This window comes from Chanos chanos, chromosome 5 (assembly GCF_902362185.1).
Source record: "Chanos chanos chromosome 5, fChaCha1.1, whole genome shotgun sequence".
In the NCBI taxonomy this organism is placed as follows: Eukaryota; Metazoa; Chordata; class Actinopteri; order Gonorynchiformes; family Chanidae; genus Chanos; species Chanos chanos.
Genome location: NC_044499.1, coordinates 7,940,917 through 7,968,539, shown reverse-complemented (window position 1 = coordinate 7,968,539; position 27,623 = coordinate 7,940,917). Strand labels below are relative to the sequence as shown.

At 37.2% G+C, this 27,623-nt stretch overlaps 1 gene segment (V, D, J or C); it reads left to right on the top strand.

Moving 5' to 3' along the window:
* Positions 1-17,073: 17,073 nt before the first annotated feature.
* LOC115813015 (T cell receptor alpha variable 9-1-like) lies at positions 17,074-17,611 on the top strand (the record flags this gene model as incomplete). The annotated part of the segment is given in 2 exon segments: positions 17,074-17,113; positions 17,325-17,611. Coding segments are annotated over 2 exon segments (327 nt in total), but the record flags the coding sequence as incomplete, so codon positions are not given.
* Between the last annotated feature and the right edge of the window lie 10,012 nt (positions 17,612-27,623).

Here is a 27,623-nt window from a genome sequence, read left to right as displayed (position 1 = left end):
AGTCCGTTATCACTTACAACATGTGATTACATCTGCTAAGCACCTGCAATGCTGTAATACTGGGGTACTTAGGAAAGTCTGGGTTTGGACATCTTTAGTGTGCTGTGCTACACATTACATGTGGTCTTCCCAAAGGACTGTGATACTTTTCATTCAACTAAGTGTATTCTGTCAGATCTAAGTACAAGAGTAAATGATCAGATTTGTGGAATATGAAAAAGGGAGATAGAAATGTTGTAGTTTTCTTTGGAATGTGAAAAGGGAGATCAGAATGGTGTAGCTTGCAGCAAGTCGACAGATTTGGCAGTTTTACCATCTATAATGGACCTGCACTTATCTCATCTTTCAAGGCTATAAACTGTGCTTCATCCTCAAACTCTTTATCAAATAAAGGCATTACGTAAAAACATACAAACCCAGATAGCCATGAATAAAACAGAGCGTCTTAAAAAGGAGTCTTAAGTATAACACACAAATCAGGACTTGACGAAGGCTTGAATTAAACTTCCAGGGAAGATTAACACAAGATTAATTCTATTACTGGAGAAGCCTGGATGCTTTAATTATCTAATTATTTCACCAAAGCCCAAGAAACGCCTCAGAGCCAGTTAGATGAATGGCATGCAACTCCCAACAACTCATTATACAACTATGATTCATCACAGATTAAAATTTCATTTCTTAAAAAACGCATTTTGCTCTGTGCTTTCATTGTTTGCCTGTATTTGCCTCTGTCATTACACACATTAATTCATTCATTCATTTTCCATGCCACTTATCCCAATTAGCGTCATGGGGTGCTGGAGCCTATCCCAGCACTCACTGGGTGAAAGGTGAGGAAACACCCAGAACAGGTCACCAGTCCATTGCAGGGCAGAGACACAGACAAACACATTCTTGCACACATTCACACCTAGGGGAAGTATAGTATCCCCTAATTCACCTGGCTTATACGTCTTTGGACTGTGGGAGGAAACCTGAGCTGCAGGTGGAAATTCACACAGACACAGGGAGAACATGCAAACTCCACGCAGAAAGGACCCAGGCCAACTGGAATCGATCCCAGGACCCTCTTGCTTAGTAAATCTTGTTTAACTTTGAGAACTTAACAGTGAAGAAATAATTTATATAGATTTAAATCATGTTCTTGAGAGCAACCTTCTACTTATTTATTTCATATAAACATGATTTCTTTCAAGAAAACGAACAGTTTTAGTCCAATCAGTTTTGTGTTGTTAACATTATCATGCATTAGTGAGATTTGCTATATAGCCTAATAAACACCAGGCCTTTTCACTAACTTACAGTTATTCTGTCATTCACTAATTAATCTACTGATTACAAGCATTCATCATAATCTTGAAATCAGCACATGTGTCACTTTTTTTTTTTTTCCTGTAGTTTCATTTGGAAATAAGTCAGTTATTTTCTGCTGTATTTATTACGGGTCCTTGAAGAGTTGTATGTCTATGTGTATCAAAGATGTTAAGATGTTCATCTGTGTTAAAATATCCAGAAGGAGACACTGCTCATCAGTCAACAAAGGAGGTGACTCGATTTTAATTTAGACAAGTTATATGACACTGCAAACACAAAACATTTAGTTTAACACCTGATGTCCGCTGGTTCGTTAGGTGATTAACTGACTTCCCCAAATACGTTTTGATACTGTACTGTGACAAAAAAGGGAAGCTCAGACTAACAGAACCTGCGGTCTGATCAGCAGATCATATCTTGGGTAAGGGGATGTTAAAATGTTGCCAGTCATGCGGGGCCTGTTGCAATACTGCACAGACTTCCTGACTGGGTTTCGCAAGATCACAGAGAAACTCACAGCGACACAAAGAGTGACAGCACGTTTCACCGTGAGCGTTAACACAGATCACACCTGCTCTGCACGCTAAGCATGGAAAAATCATTTCTACTGATTCTCATTATGACACCAGGTAAACTCTCATTGTAACTGCATTTATACATTTGGCAAAATTTTACATCTGTCTTCACTGCAAGGGAAATTCACCTCTCTGGATCAAATGTGACCTGAACAAAAGGTATGTTAAAATGGTCTTAAACGTGTTTTCATTTATGTTACAGGAATGTTTGCTGCTGACAGAATTGGACCCAGCGACAGAGACACCAACGCCGTCTGTAAAGAGGGAGATCCTGTTACACTGAAATGTTCATATGATACAAGCAAAACTAACATTCTGCTAGTCTGGTTCAGACAGTATCCTAACAAAGAACCACAGTTTTTAGTGTATAAAAGTGGCCCCTCAAGAACATTTGCACATCATACCTCTGACACTCGGCTGGATTTGGTGACAACCAAAACATCTTCTGAACTCACTATTAACGGAGTAACTCTGACAGATGCAGCTCTCTACTACTGTGCTCTTTGGATAGCACGATGATATAAAGTCTGTGAGAGGTCTTACAAAAACTAATACAGACAATTTTATATCAGCCTCACCACATCAGAGTGATTCAGTTCATCTTTTTTTTTTTTTTGTCTTACAAAAACCTACTGTCTGCAGATTACAGTATGTCTGTGGTTACACCTGTTCAATCCTATTCACTGTCAATGGTTAAACAAGAGCTTGTAACAACAGAAACATAAAAAACACAAACAAAGCCGTGTAAAACAGTGGAAAAAAAGGATAAAAAACAATAAGGTTGCCAAGCTTTGTAACTGAGTCCTGAGACGGGGAGAGGGAGAGCCAGGGAGTGGCGCCCATGAAGCTCTGTAGCCCCTCCCACAGACATGAATCGTATCAGTAAGAAATGAAAAGAGCTGGTTGGAGCTTACAGTCACAGGAGATAATTGAATACAAAAATGCAAATGCAAATGGAATCATTTCAATTCAAAGTAAATAAAATACAATGAGTGATAAAAAAACAGAAATGTTAAGAACAGACAAAGTCCCCTGTCCAAAATGATATTTCCCAGAACCACTCAGGAATCCCTTATAACAGGTATGTAAAAGGTCCAATGATTTTGGATTTGTAGCACTGGAGTTGGGGCACAATGTCTCAAAAAAGACAAACAAAAACTGAAATTTGAAGTGATTTCCAAACCACAGCTTATCAGCCCTCGCAGTGTCTGAGGGTGACAACGTTTGCTTGGTGTGTTGAACTGCATTTTTATTACAAATTGAATAGCATTTTACAATGATTATTTCAAACAGATTGTGAACAACTGAAAACAATATGCCAAAATGAAAGAACATGTTTCATTTCTTTTGTTTTATCTAATTGAATTACATTGAAAATATGTGCCTACAAGGACTTATAGAAATATGATGTACTCAATAAGCATGATGAGATTTAACTGGTTTCCATATTATAACAGTCTTTACTCAGGATAGCACCAACAGGGAAATAGGGAAAAGAAAAAACAGTAAGAATGCTGGTGGCTCAACATAGCAGTAAACCTCATAAACACTCATTGGTTACTGTTCTTACGTGACCAGTAGGAGGCAGTGTTTAAATATGAATTGGTCTCTGAGAAGCACATGAGGAGGTACAGAAGGAGTCTGGGAGAGAAGGGAGGATTCTTAAATTAGATCAATTCATTCTTTTGTTTTCTGGCTGTTTTGGTTTCTGACACATCGAACTGACAGAACCTCGATGAGAGACAGTGATGATGAGGCACTGGCTGAAGATTTTACTTCTTATAATTCCATTATGCTTTGGTATGGTTTCCCATTGAACTTACTTATTCATTCCCTATGTTAATATTCTATATGATCCCTGTAGAAAGTAGTGAACAGGTTTGTCTATTCAATGTGAGCGTGCTTATTTTTTCTGTTAAAAGTAGCAGGATTTTTTTTTCTCTATTTTCACAGATTGCAGTGGAAAGGATGCAGTTAAACAACCAGACAGTTCTGTAATCAGCTCTGAAGGTGGACATGTGATTCTCAGTTGTGAATATGAATCCATTGGTAACCCAGATCTCTTCTGGTACATTCTGCGACTGAATGACATCCCCACGTATGTTCTGAGAAGGGAGAAGTATGGTGGGGAAAACAGTGCTGAATTCATAAAGAGATTTAATGCCAGTCTCAAGACTGTCAGTTCCACTGATACAAAGACATTTCCTCTGACAATCCAGGATGTGAGTGTGTCTGACTCTGCTGTGTACTACTGTGCTCTGAGGCCCACAGTGACTACAGGATATTCAACACTCAGACAAAAACTAACAGAACTATAACATTGTTCTCCACATTATCTTTTTGGCAATTCACTTGAGTATTGAAAGGTGCCCCACTGAATGTCATTAAGATTTAACATATTAACATGCTTATTTTGTGTTATCCGAATAAGTCAGACTAATGATATGAAAATGGTTGAATGGCAATGTTTATGTTCAGTGAAAAGAAATCAGGATATTTTCAGGATAATTTGACATTTCACACCTATAGCACTGTGATAAGTACGCCACTAGGTGGCACTGTCCATTGACTTGATTATATGTGTTTCGGTAAACACAGCCAAAGAGCTCAGATGCATTCATGCCTTGTAACTGTGAGAGAGATCTCTGAGCTACTGAAAGGTCTTTCAGTTATTTTATATTGATCTCAGTCTCTAACCAGTATCTTTAATTTAACTGATTGAATCAAGGCTCTATGCTCTGTGGAAATATTATAAGCAGGTTAAGTGCAGGCGGTCACCTCAGCAAGACAGAGTCTCTCATGAATTTGTAATTGATTCACTGCGGAGTAACACAGAGCAGCGCGCTAGAGCTAAAGAAAGATCTTCTCTGATCTGCACACTCAGCATGCAGAGACAAATGCTACTGATTGTCATTATGGTATCAGGTAAAATATATAGTTATATATATATATAAATATAAATATAAATATATAAAAAATATAAAGTTTTAATTATACAAATTATTCATTTTGGTTTCTCAAGAACTTTTCTTTGCTCGCGTTTCATACATCTTCGCCGACAGTTTTAGGAGGAAAGTCAAGAAACTTTGTAACTGTCGACATATTTTTAATTTTGTTCTCTTGCAGGAATATCTGCGCAGGATCGAATTGAACCAGAAGAGAAAGATCCTAAGTTGAGTAAAGAAGGAGACCCTGTCACACTGAGGTGCAAATATGAAACAAGCAGTGAAGATGTTCGACTTTACTGGTACAGACGTTATCCTTACAGAGAACCTCAGTTTCTAGCATATAAAGGGGCTCGATCACTGAATGCAGCAAATAGCGCTGATCGCCGGTTTAAGACGACCACATCCAGAACAACGACCGAACTGACTATTAACGGTCTAACTCTGGCAGATACAGCTCTCTACTACTGTGCTTTGAGAATAGATAGCCCAGTGATGAAAAGTGCATGAATAGTCATACAAAAACTATAACCCACAGTTCTCTTTGAACCTGTAGACATGTGAGCAGTCTTCCAACCACAACCGGTTATCAGCTTTACTCAAAGAGTTTCTGAGGATTATATGGTGTGGTAACACCTGCTTAGAGATACACATGGTAAGCAGTCATAAGTAGAGAAGGGGATGTGTCTGTTAATCTTGAGTCATCCAACAGGGCAAACGTTTGCAGATGGCAGTAATGTCCTCTCATTCCTGATTTTATGGGAAAAGTTTTTTCTTTTATCATTCCTGCAAAAATGACAAATAGCGAATAAACAAATAAATAAATTTTGATTTTGATTAACATGTCAAAGGCAGATCTTAGGTGACAAGAGGTGTCAGGTCAAAACAATGACAATAATACGCAAGCCATTACACAAAATTCCCTTACAAAGGGACAACTCGGAACACTGATGAAAATGGAACAAATGGAACAGGAAGATGGTGAACATAGACAGCAACAACAACAACAACAACATCACTTCCTATTTAAATCTCTTCATCCTTCAGAATCCCTTGTGCAAAAGTGTAATCGCTATCACAATACATTTAGAATTTAATTGCAATAGACAAAAACCTAATGTACATATACATAAACGCCTCCTCTTTGATTTATAAAGTTTGTTGGGTGTGGTAATACTGGAAAGAATTTTAACACTGGTGTTTAAATATATGTACACCTAAATAAGTAGAACTGTTATGACAGGCTGAAGAAAGGATACGTTACAGACAGCACTGAAAATGAGAGGAAACAAAATACATTTCCAAAGAAAACCCCAAATATTTTAATGATATCAAAACAAGAAGTTACAAAGACAGGCTGAGGATTCCATGGCTTCTTGCTGTCTCCTACTTCGGTATAATTTATGCATTATCTATTGCATAATTTTTAATTCTCTTTGTAACTCCTGTTACATGAATTATTTATGCCAAAGGCTGACAGTCTGTTCTTGTCTTTGACAGAGTGCAGAGGGAAAGATTAAGTTAAACAACCAAACAATGATGCAATCAATTCTGAAGGCGAACTAGTAATAAATCACAGTATATCTCTATGGGCACATGCAGTGACCCAACAGCATCCATACTTCATTCATAAAGGATAAGATATGATATTCATACAAAAAACTCTCCTATGGAAACTGTTGCCTTTAGGATTGTAGGATTGTCACCTTGTCTCAACAGTGAGCTTCAGAAATAACAACAGTTTTTTTTTTTACTTACTCTATTTACTCTAAAACTCTCCTTAAGTCCTCCAAAGAGTTTTCCAGTATTCTCCCAGTTAAAGCTCATGGGTCTGTGTATTTTTAGATCCAGCCTGAAAGGAAAGGATGTCTTTCAAAATTGTCACAGAAAACAGTGGCACTGAGAGCGTAGCATGTATTATTATAATTAGGAACAATTATTCCTTCATTATGATACCTAAACAACTACAACTTTTGATACTCCAAAAAAGACTGAGTGAATATTAGAAAAATTGTTTTGATGATTTCCTGAAAGACATGTACCACACCTATCCTGAAGAGGGCGACGCATCAGTACCAAGCACACCTCCACAGCAGAGAGGTTTCAGTCATTGACACAATCCTGGTGACATAGATTGTGTCAATGACTGCACATAGATTTTTCTTTTTCTGGTACTGTGGACATTACACATATGCCTCTCCTCACTCCGTCAATAAAATGTTCTTACTGCTCTAAATGTGAAATATAGAGAATCTTACAAACTCAGTTATACCTTACAATGCCTTTCTGTAGTTTACAGTCACTTTTATTTCACTATAAAGCCTTAACACACATTTTTTAAAAAATGTTTTAAGTATACATATTTTTTTCATATTTGTTTGCATGTTCACTAACTGAAATGTGAAGACACATGCAGTGATCTGAGAACCATAAACTTGGAACTTTTCCACATTATTGAGAGTTGACAGATCAGGACATTGGTGCAGTAATGGGCAAACTGCTTCATTTAACAGTACAGTTAAAAGACAATTGGTTTTTAAAATGTAAATTATGATGCAGTTGCAGAGGTGTCACCGAAAAAGACCGCAGTACGGAACGGAAACTTCTTGATGGGGTTTGTCATGGATTAATTGACTGCAGAAAAAAAAAAAACCTCACAGCAATATAAACGAGCATTGCAAATCACTATGACCATGGACACGGATCTGATCTAATTGGTATATTCATCTTGGAGAAATCAACACTACTTATTCTCATTACAACATCAGGTGAATTATGTCAGTGGCTTCAGATTACTTTCTGTGTATATAATATTTACCATTTAATTGAACTGAAATTGAATATTACTTAAAGTTCTTGATTTTGTCTAACACATTGGGAACTTTTCAGGTTTTCTTATAGATTTCCCCATTGTATTTAAAGAAATCTATAACCACATTATGAACTGACACTTACATTATGAATTTGAGACATCTATAGACTTAAATGAATGAAACATTTCAACTTCAGATATTTAAACCTTGAGATATAGAATTTCTATATTACAGTGTTAACAGAGGTTGTTCAAGCCAACACCTGTGCAGAATATAGCTGATTTACAACCGCAATCAGTTGGTTGCTCAGTAAGTAGGTCAGTGAGTTTTGAGTCACAGTTTTCAGTCTCTTAAGGTGTCTCTGTTAAGTCCAGTGGAAGGAGTTAGAGTCAGTATGCAGCATCAGCTCATAACTGGTTTTATTCATTTTATTTATTTTACAACAGAGTCTCCAACACAGTTTAAATAAACAAGACTCTCATAGCAAAGGGCCAAACAGAGGCAAAGTCATCACTTTACTGAAGGCAGGAATTACAGAGGGAGAGAGAGAGAAAGACAGCCAGAGAGAGAGAGAGAGAAAGAGAGAGACAGAGAGGGAGGGGCTGAAGAAAGGGAGGTATAGTAAGAGAGAGGGAGGAAAAAGAGAAAAAAAGTAAAGTCCTTGACTTAAAACAATCTTCAGAGCCATTTGCTGTCTCTTATTAACATCTTTTACCCTTAAAATCGAACGCGTTAGTGATGATGAAACATTGGCTGAAGATTTCTGCTATACTTGCTGCATTATGCATTGGTATGTCTTTATGCATTATATATAAACATAATTATCTTTAAAACCATGTTATAGATGTGCACTGTAAGAATGTAACCCTGTTCATGTCTTTTACAGAATGCAGAGGGAAGGACACAGTTAAACAAACAAACACTGATGTGGTCAGTTCTGAAGGAGGACAAGTGACACTAGAGTGTGAATATGATAGCAGTACATTAACCTCATATCTCTTCTGGTACAAACAGCCACCCAACGACTCTCCGAAATACATGTTAAGAAGGGATAAATTCACTAACGACACCAGTGATGCGTTTAAGAAGAGATTTCATGCTCATCTTAATGTGGACACAAGAACAGTTCCTCTGACAATCAAGGATGTGCATGTGTCTGACTCTGCTGTGTACTACTGTGCTCTGCGGCCCACAGTGACAACAGGATATTCAACATCCGTACACAAACTCCCAGTTGTCTCAATAGTCAAGTTCCTTTTTTCAGTGCTGTTGTGATTTTTATTCAGGTACAACTGATATACAATTTCAAGACAGCACCAAATAAAATTTGTGATTTTCCAAAAATGTCAAATATTCATACAGTTAATGTACATATCTGTCTATGTAGTTTCTGATACAGACTAAAGGGTAAAAGAGAAGGAAGAAAAGTGTCAACCAAATGTCATACAACCTAATTAAACAGCAGACCTGACGGCATAGCACATACACTAATAACTATAAACAATTACAGCTGGTGTGCCAGTGTATCCTAACAACTGCAGGATCGTAGATTCTAAATAGCTACTTAGTTCAGTCTGAAGAACCAGTAGTAGGCTGTATCAGTGCTGAAAAACGGTGGTATATAAGTGCTTACCAACCAGCAATCATCCGGTTTAACTGCTGCATTTGAACACAGTTAACTGTTGGACATGAACAGTACTGTGATTCTGAGGCTTGTAATATACGGTGATTTGTTACTGCTTCAACGTGAAACACAAATAATTATTTTTGGTTGCACAAATCATTCTGATTCATCTGAGATGAGCAAAGATCCATGAGATCAGGAAAGTCTTTTTTAGTGTTTGTAAAGAATTTCTTTGAAAAGTGTCCGGTATACTGTGCTAGGATGACTGAACAGACTTTTTTGAGAATTATTTATTGTGAAAAAAAAACAAAACAAACAAAAATGTTGGAGTTGAGTTATCTAAACAGGTTTTTGGGGTTGTTGAGCCACAACACAAATGCAATAGAGTAGAAAGGGAAAAGTCAACATTCAGACATCTTTGGTGTGTTTTGGGAGAAAGGGGAGGAGCTTAAGAAACACCATGACTGCAGATGTTCTCAAGCTGTGATCAGCGTCAGTTTGTTCATTGTTTGTGCAATGTTGCTCTTTAAAGTTATTCTACTTGCTGTCTTTTCAAGTGAGTAGTTTTCTTTGTGTCTCTGTGTTCTGATTTGATTGGCAATTTGTATAGAGATTTACATTTTTTAAAGAATAGGTTATATTGTGTGTAAACTAAAATTTGAGTTTCTTCTTGAGTTTCTACAAGACTACAATTTTCTTTTGCTAGCAATACTACTACTACTACCATGATCACGATTACTAACAATACTGAAAATAACAATAATTATTACTATAGTTTCAAAGTAAAATAGTTTCAAAGACCCAGTATCAGTTATGTCAATCTGTGCATAGACATTGATTAAAACAGTAAGTCAACCACTTTTACAGGTTTCAGTCATGGAAATACCATCACACCAGCTCAACCTGAAGTGTATGGTGTGGAGGGATCCACAGTGTCTTTGACCTGTAACTACTCAGCAACTTACATTAGTGGAAACACTTTACATTGGTATCGACAGTATCCCAGCACAGCTCCCCAGTTCCTGGTGCTCGCTCCTGAGGGATCGAAAGAGGCCAGTCCTTCTGCAGTGGACACTCGACTGACTTCAAAAGTCAATGCAGAAAAAACCCAAGTGAATCTGAAGATCTCCTCAGCTGCAGTAAAAGACTCTGCACTGTATTACTGTGCCCTGGCACCCACAGTGACAGGAAACTCAACTACACTGTACAAAAACCTCACATCTGAGTGGGAGCAATCATGCTGAGGAATGTGGAGGTTTACTATAAATACCTTACTATAAACTTAATTTATCAGTTGCTTATGTAAATCACCTGTCTCAGCTAACAAGTTTAAGAGTGCAGTACTGATATCAACCACATGGTGGAAGCATTGGCCAAATTTACACCAGCACTTGCTTTGTATTTGACTGTAGAGGGAAATAGAGGAACCAGGCAGGCAGGGAGTTATTTCAGAAAGTGGGTTCAGTGAAAACTCAGAGTTAGTTAATTTAGAGAAATTAGTGAATCTCTCAATAGAAGAGCCCTGTGGCTTCACTCTCTTAACAGAACACCTCACGGGAAGTCTGAGCACATGCAAGGCAGGCAGGCAGGCAGGGAGACAGAATAACACAGATGGGTCCAGATAAACAGGAACAGAACTTGACCGAAACACCACACTCACATTATTACTTGAATACACAGGACAACACTCAGCAACACACTTTACTGAGGCAAAACACAACAAAATACAAATGGAAAAGCAAGGTTGTTTATACAAACAGAAAACTAGGCTTAATGAACTGAATCAGGAGAGAACTAGACTAAAGTAACAGAAAATAGATGCAGGGGATATATTAACTACAGAGGTGATCAGGCCAGTAATTAGTAGACAGGTGAGGCTGAACGCTGAGTGGTGAAATCAGCAGGGGGAGGTAGTGAGATCATTACAGTGAGCAGGAGGCATAGAAACTAAACTCCACCCCTGTAACTGAGAGTGATCTTACTTTATGGAGGAACTCTTCCTCACTGTCTCAAAGCAATCTTACTTTATAGACAAACACCCCTTTGTTTACTCAATTTAACTTTGCAGAGAGGAGGCTAAACATAAAGTGATCATGAGACACTGGCTGAGAAATGTATTTATTTTTTCTGCTGTTTTCATTGGTAAGAGTGTTCTCCTGTCATGTGTTTTCTTATATATATTAGTTCTATGTTATAACTAGCTGCATAGTTAGTGTATAGGATTAGAGTACAACATAGTACTGTATATGTCTAATCTGACAGAGCTTTTCTTATGTCTCAACAGGTTGTAAAGGGGAAGACCAAGTTTTTCAGCTTGAGAGGGAAGTGTTTGGATTTGAAGGAGGACAAATCACATTAAACTGTTCATATGATACAACCAGAAATTCTCCAGAACTCTACTGGTACATTCAGCGAAAAAACGACTTCCCTAAATACATTCTTAGGAGAGATACGTATAGTGCTGGGGATAATGGAACAGAGTCCAAGAAAACATTTCACTGTAAACTTGATTCTGCATCAAAAACAGTTCCTCTGACAATCCAGAAGCTGGAAGTGTCTGACTCTGCTGCGTACTACTGTGGCCCACAGTGGCTACAGGATGTTCAACACTCAGTCAAAAACCAAAGTTGTACCAAATACCAAAGATACCAAAGGTGTCATGTCTCCAAAACTGTTCAAACTTAGCAAGTGTTATGTTTTATGGCACTTAAGTTCTGAAAATGCTTGTAGGCTTCATTGACATAAAGTGACTGAATCAATTCCGTACCTGAGTACATCAGTTCAAACCAACCAATTTCTTTCACTATTATACCTTCCTAAGTAAATCTAATATAATGAAACTATAGATTAGTAATTTAACCACTAGACTGTATCATCTAACTGGTCACATTCTGCAGGTCAGGTATCCAGTTTTCTTTTAGTCTGTAGGATGTGTGATAGATAATATTCACTTTCATTAGTATGATCCTTTTCTTCACCAATCTATAAATCAGAGTTAGTGCTATATAAATTCTCTCTTTCTCTCTATATATATAAGTTCCCTCTTTTTTCTTGTAAATCTGAAAATATTTTTGCAGCCAGTTTCTTTGACGTTCAGATGCTGCACGTGTCCATCTGCTCAAATGTACATCCACTCCTGATATAAAAAGACAAGAATTTATACTGTCTATAAAATTCATCATTTTATGGTAAATGTAAAGTCACTTCACATGAATGGTGCTGAACATAACACAAACTCGCACACACAAACAGGTAATCTGAAAAAGACCACACCTGTATGATTTTATGGAAATGCTGACACACACACACACACACACACACACACACACACACACACACACACACACACACACACAGTTACATACTAAACAAACAGTGCCAGAGAAAAGAAAAAAGAAAATTCATCAGAGAATAAAAATATTTTAGTCATATACATTAGTCTTGCATCTACTGTTTTATCAGTTTATCTTAGAAAACAAAGAAAAATTCACATTAGATTTGAATGAAGTATGGTTATTGTTGTGGATGAGAGGAGGGGCTTAAAATACACAGAGCTGAAGAGATCACTTTCAACATACAGGCTGGGTTTATTTAAAATGAGTTCAGTTTCATTCTATTTACCTCTATGACAATGTTACTTTGTACAATTGTTTTTCTCACAGTTTTTCCATGTAAGTAGTTTGCTCTCTTTGAGTTGTTTGTTCAATTGATATTTTAAGATATACATTTTGTCTTAAAGCAGGTATTTTGTTTTTTGATGGATTTTTAAAAGTAGGACCTGTAATGTGCCAGTATTTTTAATACTGAGCTTGTTCCGTTGACAATGTTCATTTTTATGTATAATTGTTTTGAAAGCAAAATATTTTCACATTTGTAGGTTTCAGTCATGGAAATGCCATCACACCAATGCAAACGGAGGTGCCTGATGTGGAGGGATCCACAGTGTCTTTGTCATGCAACTACTCAACAACTTATATCGGTTCTAATTTATACTGGTATCGTCAGTATCTCAGATCAGCTCCCCAGTTCCTGTTACTTATTATAGACAGCTCCAAAGAGCCACAGAAGTCAAAGTTGGACCCTCGACTGAATTCAAAAGTCAACAAAGAGGATAAGCAAGTGAATCTGTTGATCTCTTCTGCTGAAGTGACAGACTCTGCAGTGTATTACTGTGCCTTGCAGCCCACAGTGACAGGAAACCCAACGACACTGTACAAAAACCTCACATCAGAGAAGCAACAATATGACTTATGTAGGAATATAATAGAAAAAGTACAGACCAGTACCACCTCACTGTTGTTTCATTTTTCATATTGGGTATTATTCTGAAGTAATAAATTAAATGTTTACATAGATCTCATATCATATTCATGTGTTCTCACCTCTATTTCAGTGCATTTGAAAACGCCAACAAAGGAGAAACAGGACACGGTGATTCAAAATTTTAATTACATCATCATCCATATTTCAATCCAGTCAATCAAACTTTTGATAATGGATTTACTGTGACTACCTGTAGTTTGAATATCACCCACAAGGGAGCAGCACCACACACACACACACACACACTAGTTTGCTCCATGTAAACCACTTCATTATTGCAGCACCACACACATACTAGTTTGCTCCATGTAAACGACTTCATTATTGTTTTGTTGGACATTTTTTCCCTTATCGATAAGTCAGCTTCAATGCAGGTCTACTGAGCAAAACCACACATTTTTACAAGTAAATCAGTGACAATACATCAAGACAAAATCTACTGCCTCCTACTTAACCTGGGAAGTAGCTGTGAGTTCTTCACTCTAGTCTGTCTTCTGGACTCACTGCAACTGAAGCTGGAACTTGAAAGCCAAGTGTCCAGACTACACAGAGGCTTACTGTTTCCTCTTTTTGTTTGAGTGCTTTTTTTTTTATTTTTGCTTTTGTGTGTTTGCAATTTGCCGTGCTGGTAGGCCCTGTTTGGTTAGGCCCTGTCTCTAGTTAGAGATGTTCTAGATTTGTTATTTTGGTATTCAGGCATGCAGTTTTCACATGCTGACAATGGTCAGGATATGAGAGCTGAACACATAGTAACCCAGACTGAATCTCCTTAACCCAGAGTACATTAACCTCTGAGTGTTCTTTGTTTTGTACATGTTTTTCCAATTCAGTTACTTTGACCATTGGGGGAAGAAAAATATGCTCAGATCTGTCAGCAAATCTTTACTGTTGTATAAAACCAACATGACAGATACCCTCAGACAGGTCTGCACAGATATACTCTTGTTGGAGGAGACAATGACCTTGAGTACAAAGAGAAATTTAAAGCAAATACGTGCTATAATTAGAATGGCCCCTTTTAGACTCAGTATGTGTGTAAAGCTACATCCTACTGTCACAACAGCCTTTTTAAGTGCTTAACTAACAAACACATAGACCATTGTCCATTGTCCAAATGAGTGTCTTTGCTGAAGGTGACATATTGAGCTGAGAATGGGATTCAATCCATAAAAATACAGATGGAGTAACATGGATGAATTAAGATTTAAATGCCATTAAGATTTAAAAGCCATAAGACTTTTCTTGAAAAATGTCAGCAAGGTTTTTAAGACGGACAAAGAAATTAAATACATCAAATGTAAATACTCAAAAGAATATGAACACGTGGCACTTGGGCAGTGAACATTTACTTTAATTTGCCTCAGATTTATAAAACACTTTCAGTTATGCTTTCAATTTAATTCTAATTCTTTCCAGAATTAAACTGTATATGAAGAAAACACACAGTGTTCAGAACACCACAGAACAGGAACTTCCTGATCCTGAGTGTGTGTCTCATGAATTTATTCACTGTAGAGTTACTGAAAGAAACACACACAGACCAACAGCCCAGAACACTGTGAGAATAAACACACGTCTGATCTACATATTCAATATGGAGAAATCACTCTTACTGATTCTCATCATGACATCAGGTAAAACATAATCATGAATTCACAGAGTATGACATTTTATTTACATAGATACATATTGTCTCACACAGCTCCAGAGTAAATGATTAGCAATATCTGAAACCTTAAATTTTCTCCAAATTATAATCACATTTCAGTTGTCTTCATTTCAACTTCACTTTTCTGGACAGGTCTTTGTGCAGGTGACAAAATTGGACCAAGTGATGGAGACAATGTTGTCAGAACAGAGGAACAATCTGTAACACTGAAATGTTCATATGACACAACCAGTGACTACCCTTGGCTTTACTGGTACAGACAGTATCCTAACACAGCTCCTCAGTATTTACTGTATAAAGGGGCCAAATCAGCAAGTAGAGAACAACATACCTCTAATTCACGGTATGGATCACAGACAACGGACACATCTACTGAACTCACTATTAATAAGGTAACTGTGGCAGATACAGCTCTCTACTACTGTGCTCTTCGAGATGCCCAGTGATGCAACATCATTGAGAAGTCATACAAAAACTAATCCACATTGTTTCTTTTGAAACTAGACACATCAAAGTAATAGTTTCAACCACAGTTTTATCAAATATGCACAACAAGCACTTTGGAGATAACAAGTGTGGTAACACCTGTTCCTCAGTTTACAGAGGGAATGTCTGTGAGGCCTGTGGTGTGGGGTGTACTGAACCCAGAGGCAGAGTATGATACAAGGCATACGATCGAGAGAACCACAAAAAGTAAAGGGCAAGGCAAGAGAGAAAATCCAAAAACAAGCAGTAGTCAGAAACCATGAACAAGAACCAGCGCAATCATGTAAAAAGCTAGATTATCTTCCAAAGGCTGACAAGATAAGCTGGCAAGAATAAGGAGATCTCACATGACAAGAATAAGGAGATCTCACATGCTTCTGTAATGAGGAGATCAGGGAGTGAAGGGGATGCTGGTGATAGGTGAATTCAGCTGTCAATCATTCTGGGAACAACAGGAGCTGCATGAACCTGGAGTGGAAGACACAGAGGACCAGAACACACACACACAAATAGGAGAGAGGGAGAAGACGGCTGGGAAATAGAAGGGCCGGATTGGATCGTGACAGGGAAGACACTGAAATAGCTTAGACACACTCAAATGCATAAACAAAACCTCTACTCAAATAAAACTCATTTTTTTTATTCTCATTTGACCCCTGATCATTTCATCTTTGCAAAACAACACAGAAAGTGATAATGAAGATGCCAATTTTATCACATTTAAAGGTGTGTCATTTCTAAGCAAAGAGGTAAACAAGTACAGAAATGTTTCAGATTTAATTAAACATTTTTCAAATTAAAAATATAATTACATTTTAAATGTGAAAGATATACAACGAAATATTAAATGTTGTTGAATATGAAACACAATTACATTTCCTTGCAGTAAAGAAGTGCTTAAGAGATCTGAGGACAAATTAGTGATAGTCTTATATAGAAATGAGAGATAAATATAATGATAACAGGTTTGTTTTCTTTGGTCTCTCGTCCTAAGCAGAGTGTACAATATAAAAATCAGACTTTTGACTGCTGTGTTCATGTGTGAATCATGACAACTTTGCTGATTTTACCATGCTATTTCATCTTAATGATTCAAACTGTGAATGTACAATGGCAGTTCTGCAAAATAATGTCTGATTTAAAAAAGAAATCCACAGGAAGAGGAGGGAAATCATTTCTCAGTGAATGAATGTCAACATCTGAATGTCTTCAGTTCATATTTTGAGGAGGGGATTAGATGACACTGAGCTGAAGTGATGTCAGAAATGTTGTAGGAATGATTCACACTGTACTCAGTCTCACTCTGTTCTCCTCTTCTAAAATGCTGCTCTACACACTCATTCTGATCACTGCCTTGTCAGGTAAGTAGTTTACTATTTATGACCTTATTGTCCTACTGTTAATCACATCTTCTGCCATTGCTTTCACAAAGATTATATCTGAATGAAGATATTGTTTTAGTAAGTCTCTTAAAAGTAGTATTAGCATGTAACAGCAATTAATAAAAAGAAAGAAAAAGTCAGTATTGGTAATATTCAAATTTGCAGTTAAGTTTAAATGTCTGTCTCACAGGTTTCAGTGATGGAAATGACATCACACCAGACCAAACTGAGGTGTATGGTGTGGAGGGCTCCAATGTGTCTCTGTCCTGTAAATATTCCTCAGCACGGACTTTATACTGGTATCGTCAGTATCCCAGTTCAGCTCCCCAGTTAATACAACTCATTGCAGATGGAGTAAAAGATGCAGCAAAATCTAAACTGGACCCTCGACTGTCTGTTCAACTGAAAGAGAAAAATAAAGTGAATCTGGAGATCTCCTCTGCTACAGTAACAGACTCTGCAGTGTATTACTGTGCCATGAGGCCCACAGTGACAGGAAACTCAACTACACTGTACAAAAACCTGACAAGTGAACAAACTTAATGAGAAATGTGTTCCACTATAAGTGATTTTTTTTCTCTTTTTCTTAATGGGACTAATGTGAAGTTTATCAGACACAGAAGATTCAACTTCTACACTATCACAAAATCCAACACTGTCATGTCAAAAGTTGAAAGGAAATCAGTCTAAAAGAAGATCTGAGCAGTATGAAATCTACCTCATGTTATCTCATCACAACTACATCTGACTACATACCCAGATCTTAACAGTGGCATGAGAACTATGCTCAACACTTTGTGGTTCACTTCACTAAACAGGCTCTTTAATAATATAAAAAAACAGTTTGATCATTGGTGAAAACCACACAAAACTATAATCACTAAAAGAACTTCACGAAAAATCAGATATAGGAATGGAAGGCATAAACTCTATTATCATTTTTACATGGTTGTTATCACTGACATTTATGGCCCCTTAAAATAAATGTAGTCTGTTAGCTCCACAACAGTAACTCATCCATTATGACAAGCCACAATAAGAGTTAAAATAATGAAAGTTCTTATTCAATGAAACACAGAGGCACAATACAAAAACTGCTGTGGAGAGCATTGTGGCAGTTCATCCACTAGGTGGCATCGTTGAAGTGTCTACATTTCAAAGACATACTCCCTAATGCAATTTGACATCAATCTGTTAGAATCAGATTCTACTAACGACACTGAGGACAAAGAGTGAGAGGAAAAATAAACAAACTTTTTAGACATAAGTACCATATTCTGAATCTGTTCCTTAGTGTTTTGAATCTGTTTTGCAATACTGTTAATGTTAATGCAGTATCTATTTTAAAGGTGTGTTGTAGCATATCAGGTAATTCTAAAGCAGTATATGAAAGATTTTGGCCTTGGTGATAGTTGGCGATTAAAAAACCCTTCAACCAGAGAATACACGTACTTCTCACCGGTTCACCAGTCATTCTCTCGCATAGACTTACCAGTAATTCAATTATATCTGATATTTCAGACTTTCACACCCACCCCATCATAATTAGCGATCATGCCCCTGTATCCTTCAATCTAAACACTAAACAATTTAAACAACCCTCACCCAGATGGCGTTTCAATATCTCGCTGCTTAAAGATCCTGATTTTAACACTTTCTTCAGAGAAGAATGGACATCCTTCATGGAAATAAACGATTCCCCGGATATCTCACCGTCATTACTGTGGGAAACTGCTAAAGTAGTACTGAGAGGAAAAATCATATCATACTCATCACACAAGAAGAAAAAGGAAAATGAGATTGAAAAGAAATTGGAACAAAAACTCAGAGAATTAAAAGTCAAGTATGCTAATAATCCCACGGAACAACTTCTGAATGAATTAACAACAACCAATTTTCAATTGAACACTATTATAAACAAGAAAAACCAATTCATACTGCAAAGACTAAGACATGACAATTTTGAATACAGCAACAAATCTGGTAAATATCTGGCAAACCAATTAAAACGAGCCAAAGACAAATCAATTATCCCGGTCATAAAGAACTCAGCAGGGGAAACCATGCAAACACCTACAGATATAAATAATACATTTCGGGAATTTTACATTAAATTATACACCTCAGATCATGAACCACAATTGACAGACATCCACTCCTTCCCCAATAGTACTGACCTTCCTCAGCTTAACAAGGTAACAGCAAATGAACTAGATGCACCATTATCATTGGAAGAATTCTATAACGCCCTCAACCAGATACCAAATAATAAAGCACCAGGACCTGACGGTTTCCCTGCTGAGTTCTTTAAGCACTTCTGGCACACAATCTCCCCACTTTTCTTTAGAATGACTGTTGATATTAAACAAAACTCAAAAATCCCGCCACATATGAACACAGCACTCCTCTCAGTACTACTGAAGCCTGACAAAGACCCAACCCTATGTTCTAGCTACCGCCCCCTATCACTCATCAATACCGATCTCAAAATTATCAGTAAAGCGCTAGCCATCAGAATTGAAAGAGTAACCCCATCACTAATCCACTCAGACCAAACCGGATTTATCAAAGGAAGAGATTCATCAAATAACATGCGCAGACTATTCAATTTAATCAATATATCCCAAAAAAGTAAAACAAAAACAATACTTGTTTCGTTAGATGCGGAAAAGGCATTTGATAAAGTAAACCGGACATTTCTATTCAAAACACTTCAGAAGTTTGGATTCGGGGAATCGTTTATTCAATGGATAAAAACACTGTATAACTCACCGATGGCCACAGTTTCTACTAACGGACTAACATCACAGAGTTTCATGCTACACAGAGGGACCAGGCAAGGATGTCCACTCTCACCATCACTTTTCGCCCTGTTCATTGAACCTCTAGCTGCTGCAGTACGCCAAAACAACAACATCAAAGGAATTCAAACCCCCAACACACACCACAAACTCAGCCTTTACGCAGACGACATACTACTTTGCCTCCAAGACCCATCAAACTCCCTGCAAGAAGCCATGAAGCTTATCAATTTATTTTCTGAAATATCAGACTACACTGTAAACTGGACAAAATCAACAATTTTACCCATCTGCGGTGTTGACTCATACGCTACAGCGAAAAACACGCCCCTCTCCTCCTCAAGTAAGGTTAAATATCTAGGCATAAAGATCTCCGCCAAGCTGTCAGAGTTGTTTCGCCTTAATTTCACTCCACTATTAAAATAGATAGAAAATGACTTAAACCGCTGGACAAATTTACCACTCTCTCTAAATGGCAGAATAGCAACTGTAAAAATGACCATACAACCTAAAGTGAACTACCTCTTCAAAATGACTCCAACTCAACCCACTACTAACTGGTTTAACTCACTCAACTCCATGACAACTAAATTCTACTGGAAAAATAAACCACCCCGGATTAAACTAGCAACTTTACAGAAACACAAATCTCAAGGAGGACTGGAAGCACCAAACTTCTACTATTATTACCTGGCTAATCAACTACAGTATATCTCAAAGTGGATTCATCCCAACCAACAGAATAACCCATGGATTGAAATAGAACAGTCAGAATGCAAAGAAATTTCAATCTCCGACTTGCCATTCCTTAGCACTTCCATAAAACACCACGATTGCTTCAAAAATACCGTAATCTCAACAACCCTGACAGCGTGGTGGAAAATTAATAAAATCTTTAAATTCACAGTGTCACCATGTAAATACACCCCAATATGGCACAACCCGGACTTTACACTAAACAAATCACCACTCCACTCCACCACTTGGAAACAAAGAGGTATCACACAGCTTCAACACATCTTTCAGAATAACACCTTCGTCAATTTCCAGGACCTGGTACAAAAGTATAACATAGGGGAAGAGCAATACTTTCAGTACTTACAATTAAAATCCATTCTAAAATCCAAAATTAATAAAACTAACAACAACCTACATCCACCCCCACTAGTGGAAGAAATGGAAAAAATAAATAATACTAAGAAAACTATCTCCAAATTATACAAACTAATATCATCCTCTGACCAAACAATATCCCTCCCCATCCAAGACTGGGAAAAAGACCTATCACTCTCTACCAATGCAGACTTCTGGACTCTAATCTGTAGAAACACTTTCACAATGACAAACAATACTAATCTTCAACTAATACAATATAAAGTAATCCACAGAACACATATCACCCAGCACAAGATGTATGAAATGGGATTCCTAGATTCAGACATATGCTCACATTGCACAGTGAACACCCCAGACAATTATTTCCACTCTACCTGGTTGTGCCCACCAACTTACAACTTTTGGAAACAAGTTACTGACAGAATATCACTTTTTATGAGCTGTAACATCCCGCTCTCTCCGTCCCTCTGTCTGCTCGGGGATACCTCTGTGATCAGCCCACCAATCCAAAACCCCCAACCCATACTCATCGCCCTAGCAATTGCTAAGAAAACTATCCTCTTAAACTGGAAAACAAGAAACACAATAAATATCACACAATGGTTAAACCTTCTCATAGACCACATATCCATGGAAAGAATTTCATTCCAACACAAAAACTTATACTTTCAAAAAATCTGGGCCCCTTTCATAGATTCACTGAATTTGCCTGCTAGCTAACCGCCCCCCCCCCCAACACACACACGCATACTTCAAAGAAACTATCACTATTATTGTTATTAGCAGTAGTAGTAACTGTAGTACTAGTATTATGATGGTATTATTGTCAGTATTGTTGTTATCCTTATTAGTATTATGGTCATCAATGTTGTTACTATTATTATTACTGTTTCCATATTATAATTACTGGCGTTGCTTCCCCCATCACAGCGTCAGTCCTTTGTCTTGTCCCACATATAGTTGTTTTTTTTTTGTTTTTTTTTTTACTTTTCTTCTTTTTCCCTCACTCCCTTATTACCTTTCATTGATTTTGTCCTTCTGTCTGTCTCCTTGTCTACCTGTTCACCAGTCTGTCTGTCATTCTACAGTATGTCACCTGTCTGTCTGCATGTTTGTTCGTTTGCCTGTCCACCTGTCTCCTCTGTACACAATAAAATTTATAAGAAGAAACAAGAGAAAAAAAAAAAAAAAAAGACAGAAAAGTACGATGTGACTCCCATGTTAGAGGGGTGGTGGCGGGCTTAAAAAAAAAAAAAAAAAAAAGGTGTGTTGTATTTTTCAGGAAAGTGCTTTTGAACTGTCCACTTGTGAATAAAAAAGTTTAAAACGTGTAAAAAGTGTTTAATGACGATCAGATGACGATCTGGTCAAGTTGTTTTTGAGCTGAATTCATCTAAAATGATTGAAAGCAGAAAGATCTGGAGAAAACTCTTTGGAGAGAATTCAAACTATACTGTAGAGTAACAGAACAGAGCTCAAAAGTCCAACATTACCTCTTTTCTGAGTTCATAACGTTACTTTGAAGATAATTACAGCAACAATTTACACATATGTTAACTGAAACTACTGAATTATTCTTAGCTCTGATGATGCTTTTGGTATTCAGTGTTCATCTGTATCTTGCGTGAAGAGGAGGAGCTATAGACAAACACTGACACTCCATATCACAGAATCATCATAAACTCACTGTAGTGAAACACAAACCATGTGTATCAGTCTCTGCTCTGATCTTATACTACATCATGATGTTGGTCTTCTTCATTTTTCTCTTTGTAGCACCCACAGGTATAAACTTATTTTGCTTAAATTATGCTTTGTTAATTAACGTATAGTTATTAAGTACTGAAAATCACATGTATTTTCAGTACATGTGAAAAAAATCAGTTTATGCTGTGTATTTTGTAAAATAACAAACAAACAATAAGACTTTATGCTTCATGTTGTTTTTGCAGGTGCTAAAGATGAAATCACACCATTCGCTGATGTAAAACAAGTGATGGAAGGGGAAGATGTTAAGATTTCATGTAACTACACTGGTTCTGCTTATAGTCTTCACTGGTACCGTCAGTACTCTGGTTCACAACCACACTTCCTCATTCTGGATTATTCAGGAGTCATAACAGAAGCTGAACCTCCAATTCCTGGGATTTTCATAAAACACAGAAAGACAGAGAAATCTTTGGATCTGTTGATCTCCTCTATTAAAGTGACAGACTCTGCACTGTACTACTGTGCCCTGCAGCCCACATTGACAGGAAACCTTACTGTGCTGTACAATAACCTGTCAGAATTTATAGATTTGCTGTCATGACGGTATTTCCACAGTTTCAAATGCATAATTGTTGGAAAATTGCATAATGTGTATTAATGTTGGTATTTGATTTTGAATAAGTTGAATAAGAAAAGGCAGGTGTTCTCTGAGATATGCTCATATTCTTTTTTTATTAAGGCAAATTTGGTGAGGACATGTAAAAAACATATAATATATACATGGTGTTGAACCATATATAGAGAAGGTTATGTGTAAACAGTAAACAGCATAGTCTGCACGATTCCTGAATCTGAGGTTGTGAAATTTCTGACGTATATAGATATCCATGTACATTATGGCATTATTATGTATCAGAATGCAGATAGTGCTGTGACCTGATCATATTTTGCAGCATTAAATATATCCTTGATTTATCAAATTGAAATGTTTGTTCTTTCTTTAAATGGCCACTGGGGGGTGATATTCACTCACTCACTCACTCACTCACTCACTCACTCACTCACTCACTCACTCATTATCTGAGCCACGTATCCTAATTAGGGTTGCAGGGGGTGCTGGAGCCTATCCCAGCATTCATTGGGCAAAAGGTGGGGAAACATCTTGGACAGGTCACCAGTCCATTGCAGGGCATACACACAGTCAAACACATTCATGCAGTCATTCATACCCAGAGGCAATCTAGTATCTCCAGTTCACCTGACCTGCATGTCTTTGGAGTGTGGGAGGTACCCGGAGCTCTGGGAGGAAACCCATGCAGACACAGGGAGAACATGCAAACTCCACACAAAGAGGACCCTGTACCCACTGCACAGTTATTGGACCTGTTCTTGACATTTTCATGTCATGTCTGAACATCTCGGTTATAACAGAACCCTGAAAAGATACATTAATATTTACATTAATACCAGCCACACTTTAGTTCAAGAGCAAGAGTTTTTCTGTGTAGACAGAGAGGAGCTGGGGGCGTAGAGTAAAAGAGGGAGGTACAAAGGTGGGTTGGGAGAGAAGAGAATTGTGAGGTTTTACATTATGATCCATTCATCCATTTGTTTCCTGGCTGTTTTGATTTCTGACACATCGTACTGACAGAACTTGATGAGAGACAGTGATGATGAGGCACTGGCTGAAGATTTTACTTCTTATAATTCCATTATGCTTTGGTATTGTTTCCCATTGAACTTACTTATTCATTCCCAATGTGAATATTCTACACATTCAATACAATGTAGTCAATATGTTTATCTTTTTACACAATGCAGTGGGAAGGACTCAGTTAAACAACCAGACAGTTCAGTGATCAGCTATGAGGGTGGACAAGCAATACTCAGCTGTGAATATGAAACTTCTTATACTGATCCAGATCTTTTCTGGTACATTCAACGGCCTAATGACCTCCCTAGATACATGTTGAGAAGGGACAAGTATGGTGGGGGAAACAGTGATGAATTCAAAGAGAGATTTAATGCCAGTCTCAAGACTGTCAGTTCCACTGATACAAAGACATTTCCTCTGACAATCCAGGATGTGAGTGTGTCTGACTCTGCTATGTACTACTGTGCTCTGAGGCCCACAGTGATAACAGGATGTTCAACACTCAGATAAAAATGCAGTAGTGTTAGAAATATCAAAGGTATTTTCAGAATAATAAATGTTCATATCTCCAAAGTGATTAAAACATAATAATCTTTATCTTTTAAAGCATTTAGAGAAGAAACATATTAGTACCAAAAAAAAAAAAAAAAAAAAGGAAGAAGAGGAAGAAAAAAAATCTTGCAGACTTCAGCTACAAAAAGTGACTGAATCAATTCCATACCTGAGTACATCAGTTCAGACCAACTGATTTCTTTTACACTTATACCTTCATATGTAAACATATTCACTTTCATTAGTCTGATCCTTTTCTCCCCCAATCCGTAAATGACAGTTCATTCTATTTGTATGTTTGCTTTTATTCCTTTGCAAATCCAAAAACATCTTAACAGACAGTTTCTCTGATATTTGAGATATGACATGTGTCAAGAGTTTTTACAGTCTGTAAAACTGATGTATTTTCACATTTGTTTTTTTTTCTTCTTTTTTTATGTTAACGATAAATGTAATGTCACTTTGCATGCAGAGTGACTCTATATAAGTGTAAAGTCATTATGAAAATGTTACTGTGTGAATTTATGAAGTCATCATGTAGGTGTTAATTCAATCTGCTGTTTTATGGAGCAATATTTATTATCAATTACACACTAACAGGTCATGTGAAAAAGAACATGCATGAGCGATATCATCATCCTCAGGAAGATAAAACCAAATATAAATCTATGGAAATGCTGACACCACACCATGTCTTGTCAATTTAACACCATAATCAAAGACACACATACAAACACACACACACACACACACACACACACACACACATACACACACACAGACAAACGCACACACACACATATAGGTGTAAAGTTTAAAAATGTGTTCTTTGATCACCCACTCTCCTTATATACTCACATATCTAGTCACATCTTCAACAAGCAGTGCTACTGAAAATTCATCTGTCATGTTTCACTCATATCTTTTGTCATTTATCTAAAATAGGAAACAAAGAAACAGTCTTATTGGATTTGAATGTTTTATGGTTATTGTTGTGGGTGAGAGGAGGAGCTTAAAATACACAGAGCTGAACTGATCACCATACAGACTGGGTTTATTCAAACTGAGTTCAGTGTCTCTCTGTTGACCTCTATGACAATGTTACTTTGTGCAACTGTTTTTCTCACAGTCTTTCTGTGTAAGTACTTCTTTCACTTTTTCTTTGCTTAATTGACAGGTATTTTATTCATTTATTTTTTTAAAGTAGGTTCTATGGTGTGCCAGTAACTTTTTATATTGACATTGTTCAGTTGACAATGTTCATTTTCATGTTTAATTGTTTTGAAAACAAAATATTTTCACATTTGTAGGTTTCAGTCAAGGAAATACCATCACACCAGTGTAAACTGAGGTGTATGATGTGAAGGGATCCACAGTGTCTTTGTCCTGTAACTACTCAGCTAACCCAGGTTCCTATTTACACTGGTATCGTCAGTATCCCAGTACAGCTCCCCAGTTCCTGTTACTTATTGCAGACAGCTCCAAAGAGCCAGTGGATTCAGAACTGGACTCTCGACTGATTTCAAAGGTCAATCAAGAGGATAAACAAGTGAATCTGTTGATCACCTCTGCTACAGTAACAGACTCTGCAGTGTATTACTGTGCCTTACAGCCCACAGTGACAGGAAACTCAACTAAACTGTACAAAATCCTGACATCAGAGAAGCAACAATATGACTTATGTAGGAGTATAATAGAAAAAGTACAGACCCTCAAACCCCACTGTTGTTTCATTGTCCATGCTGGGTATTATTCTGAAGTAATGACTTAGATGTTTACATAGACCTTGTAGTATACGCATGTCAGTGCATTTGACAACACAAAAAAAGGAGAAACTGGTCATAGATGTTCAAAATTTTGCATCATCATCCAGTCATGTCAAATTTTGTTATTGGATTTACTGTGACTACCTGTAGGTTTGAATATCAACCACAAGGGAGCAGCACCACACACACACTGGTTTGATCTATGTAAACAACTTCATTATTGTTTTTTTTTCTGCTTTTTCTCTCCTTGTTGGCTTCTGTGCTACTTGGCTGTCTTTGGTTAGCTGTAAAGTTGATTGAGATTTTCTTTTGGTCTGCTGGCAGATCTGTCAGTATATCTCTACTGTTACATAAAACTGACAAGTTGGATTCCCTCAGATAGGTCTGCACAGGTACACTCTTGCTGGAGGAGAGGATGACCTTAAATACAAAGAAAAATTTAGAGCAAATGTGTACTACGGTGAGAATGACTCCCTTCAGAATTAGCATGTGTGTAAAGCTACATCTGACAGTGACAACAGCCCTTATGAGAGCTTAACTAACAAACCAATAGACCATTGTCAAATGGTCATGTTATAATGTAGTAATAAACAATGTCATATATTATATATTGTATAAACAGTATCCTGATAGGGCTCGTAATTATTTTACTGTGTAAAGGCTTTGTATCATATATTCATGTATCAGATAGCTCTGACACTCAGCTTCATTCAACTGTGTCCAAAACATTAACTCATGATTCAAAGAGTAACTATGACAGATACTGTACTCTTAGATTAACCTAGTGATGCAAATTTTCAGAGATGCTGTACAAAAATGAACTAAATATCTTCTATGAAACCGTAGATAATAAAATCCAACAACCTTTTATCAGTGATATTATTATTTTC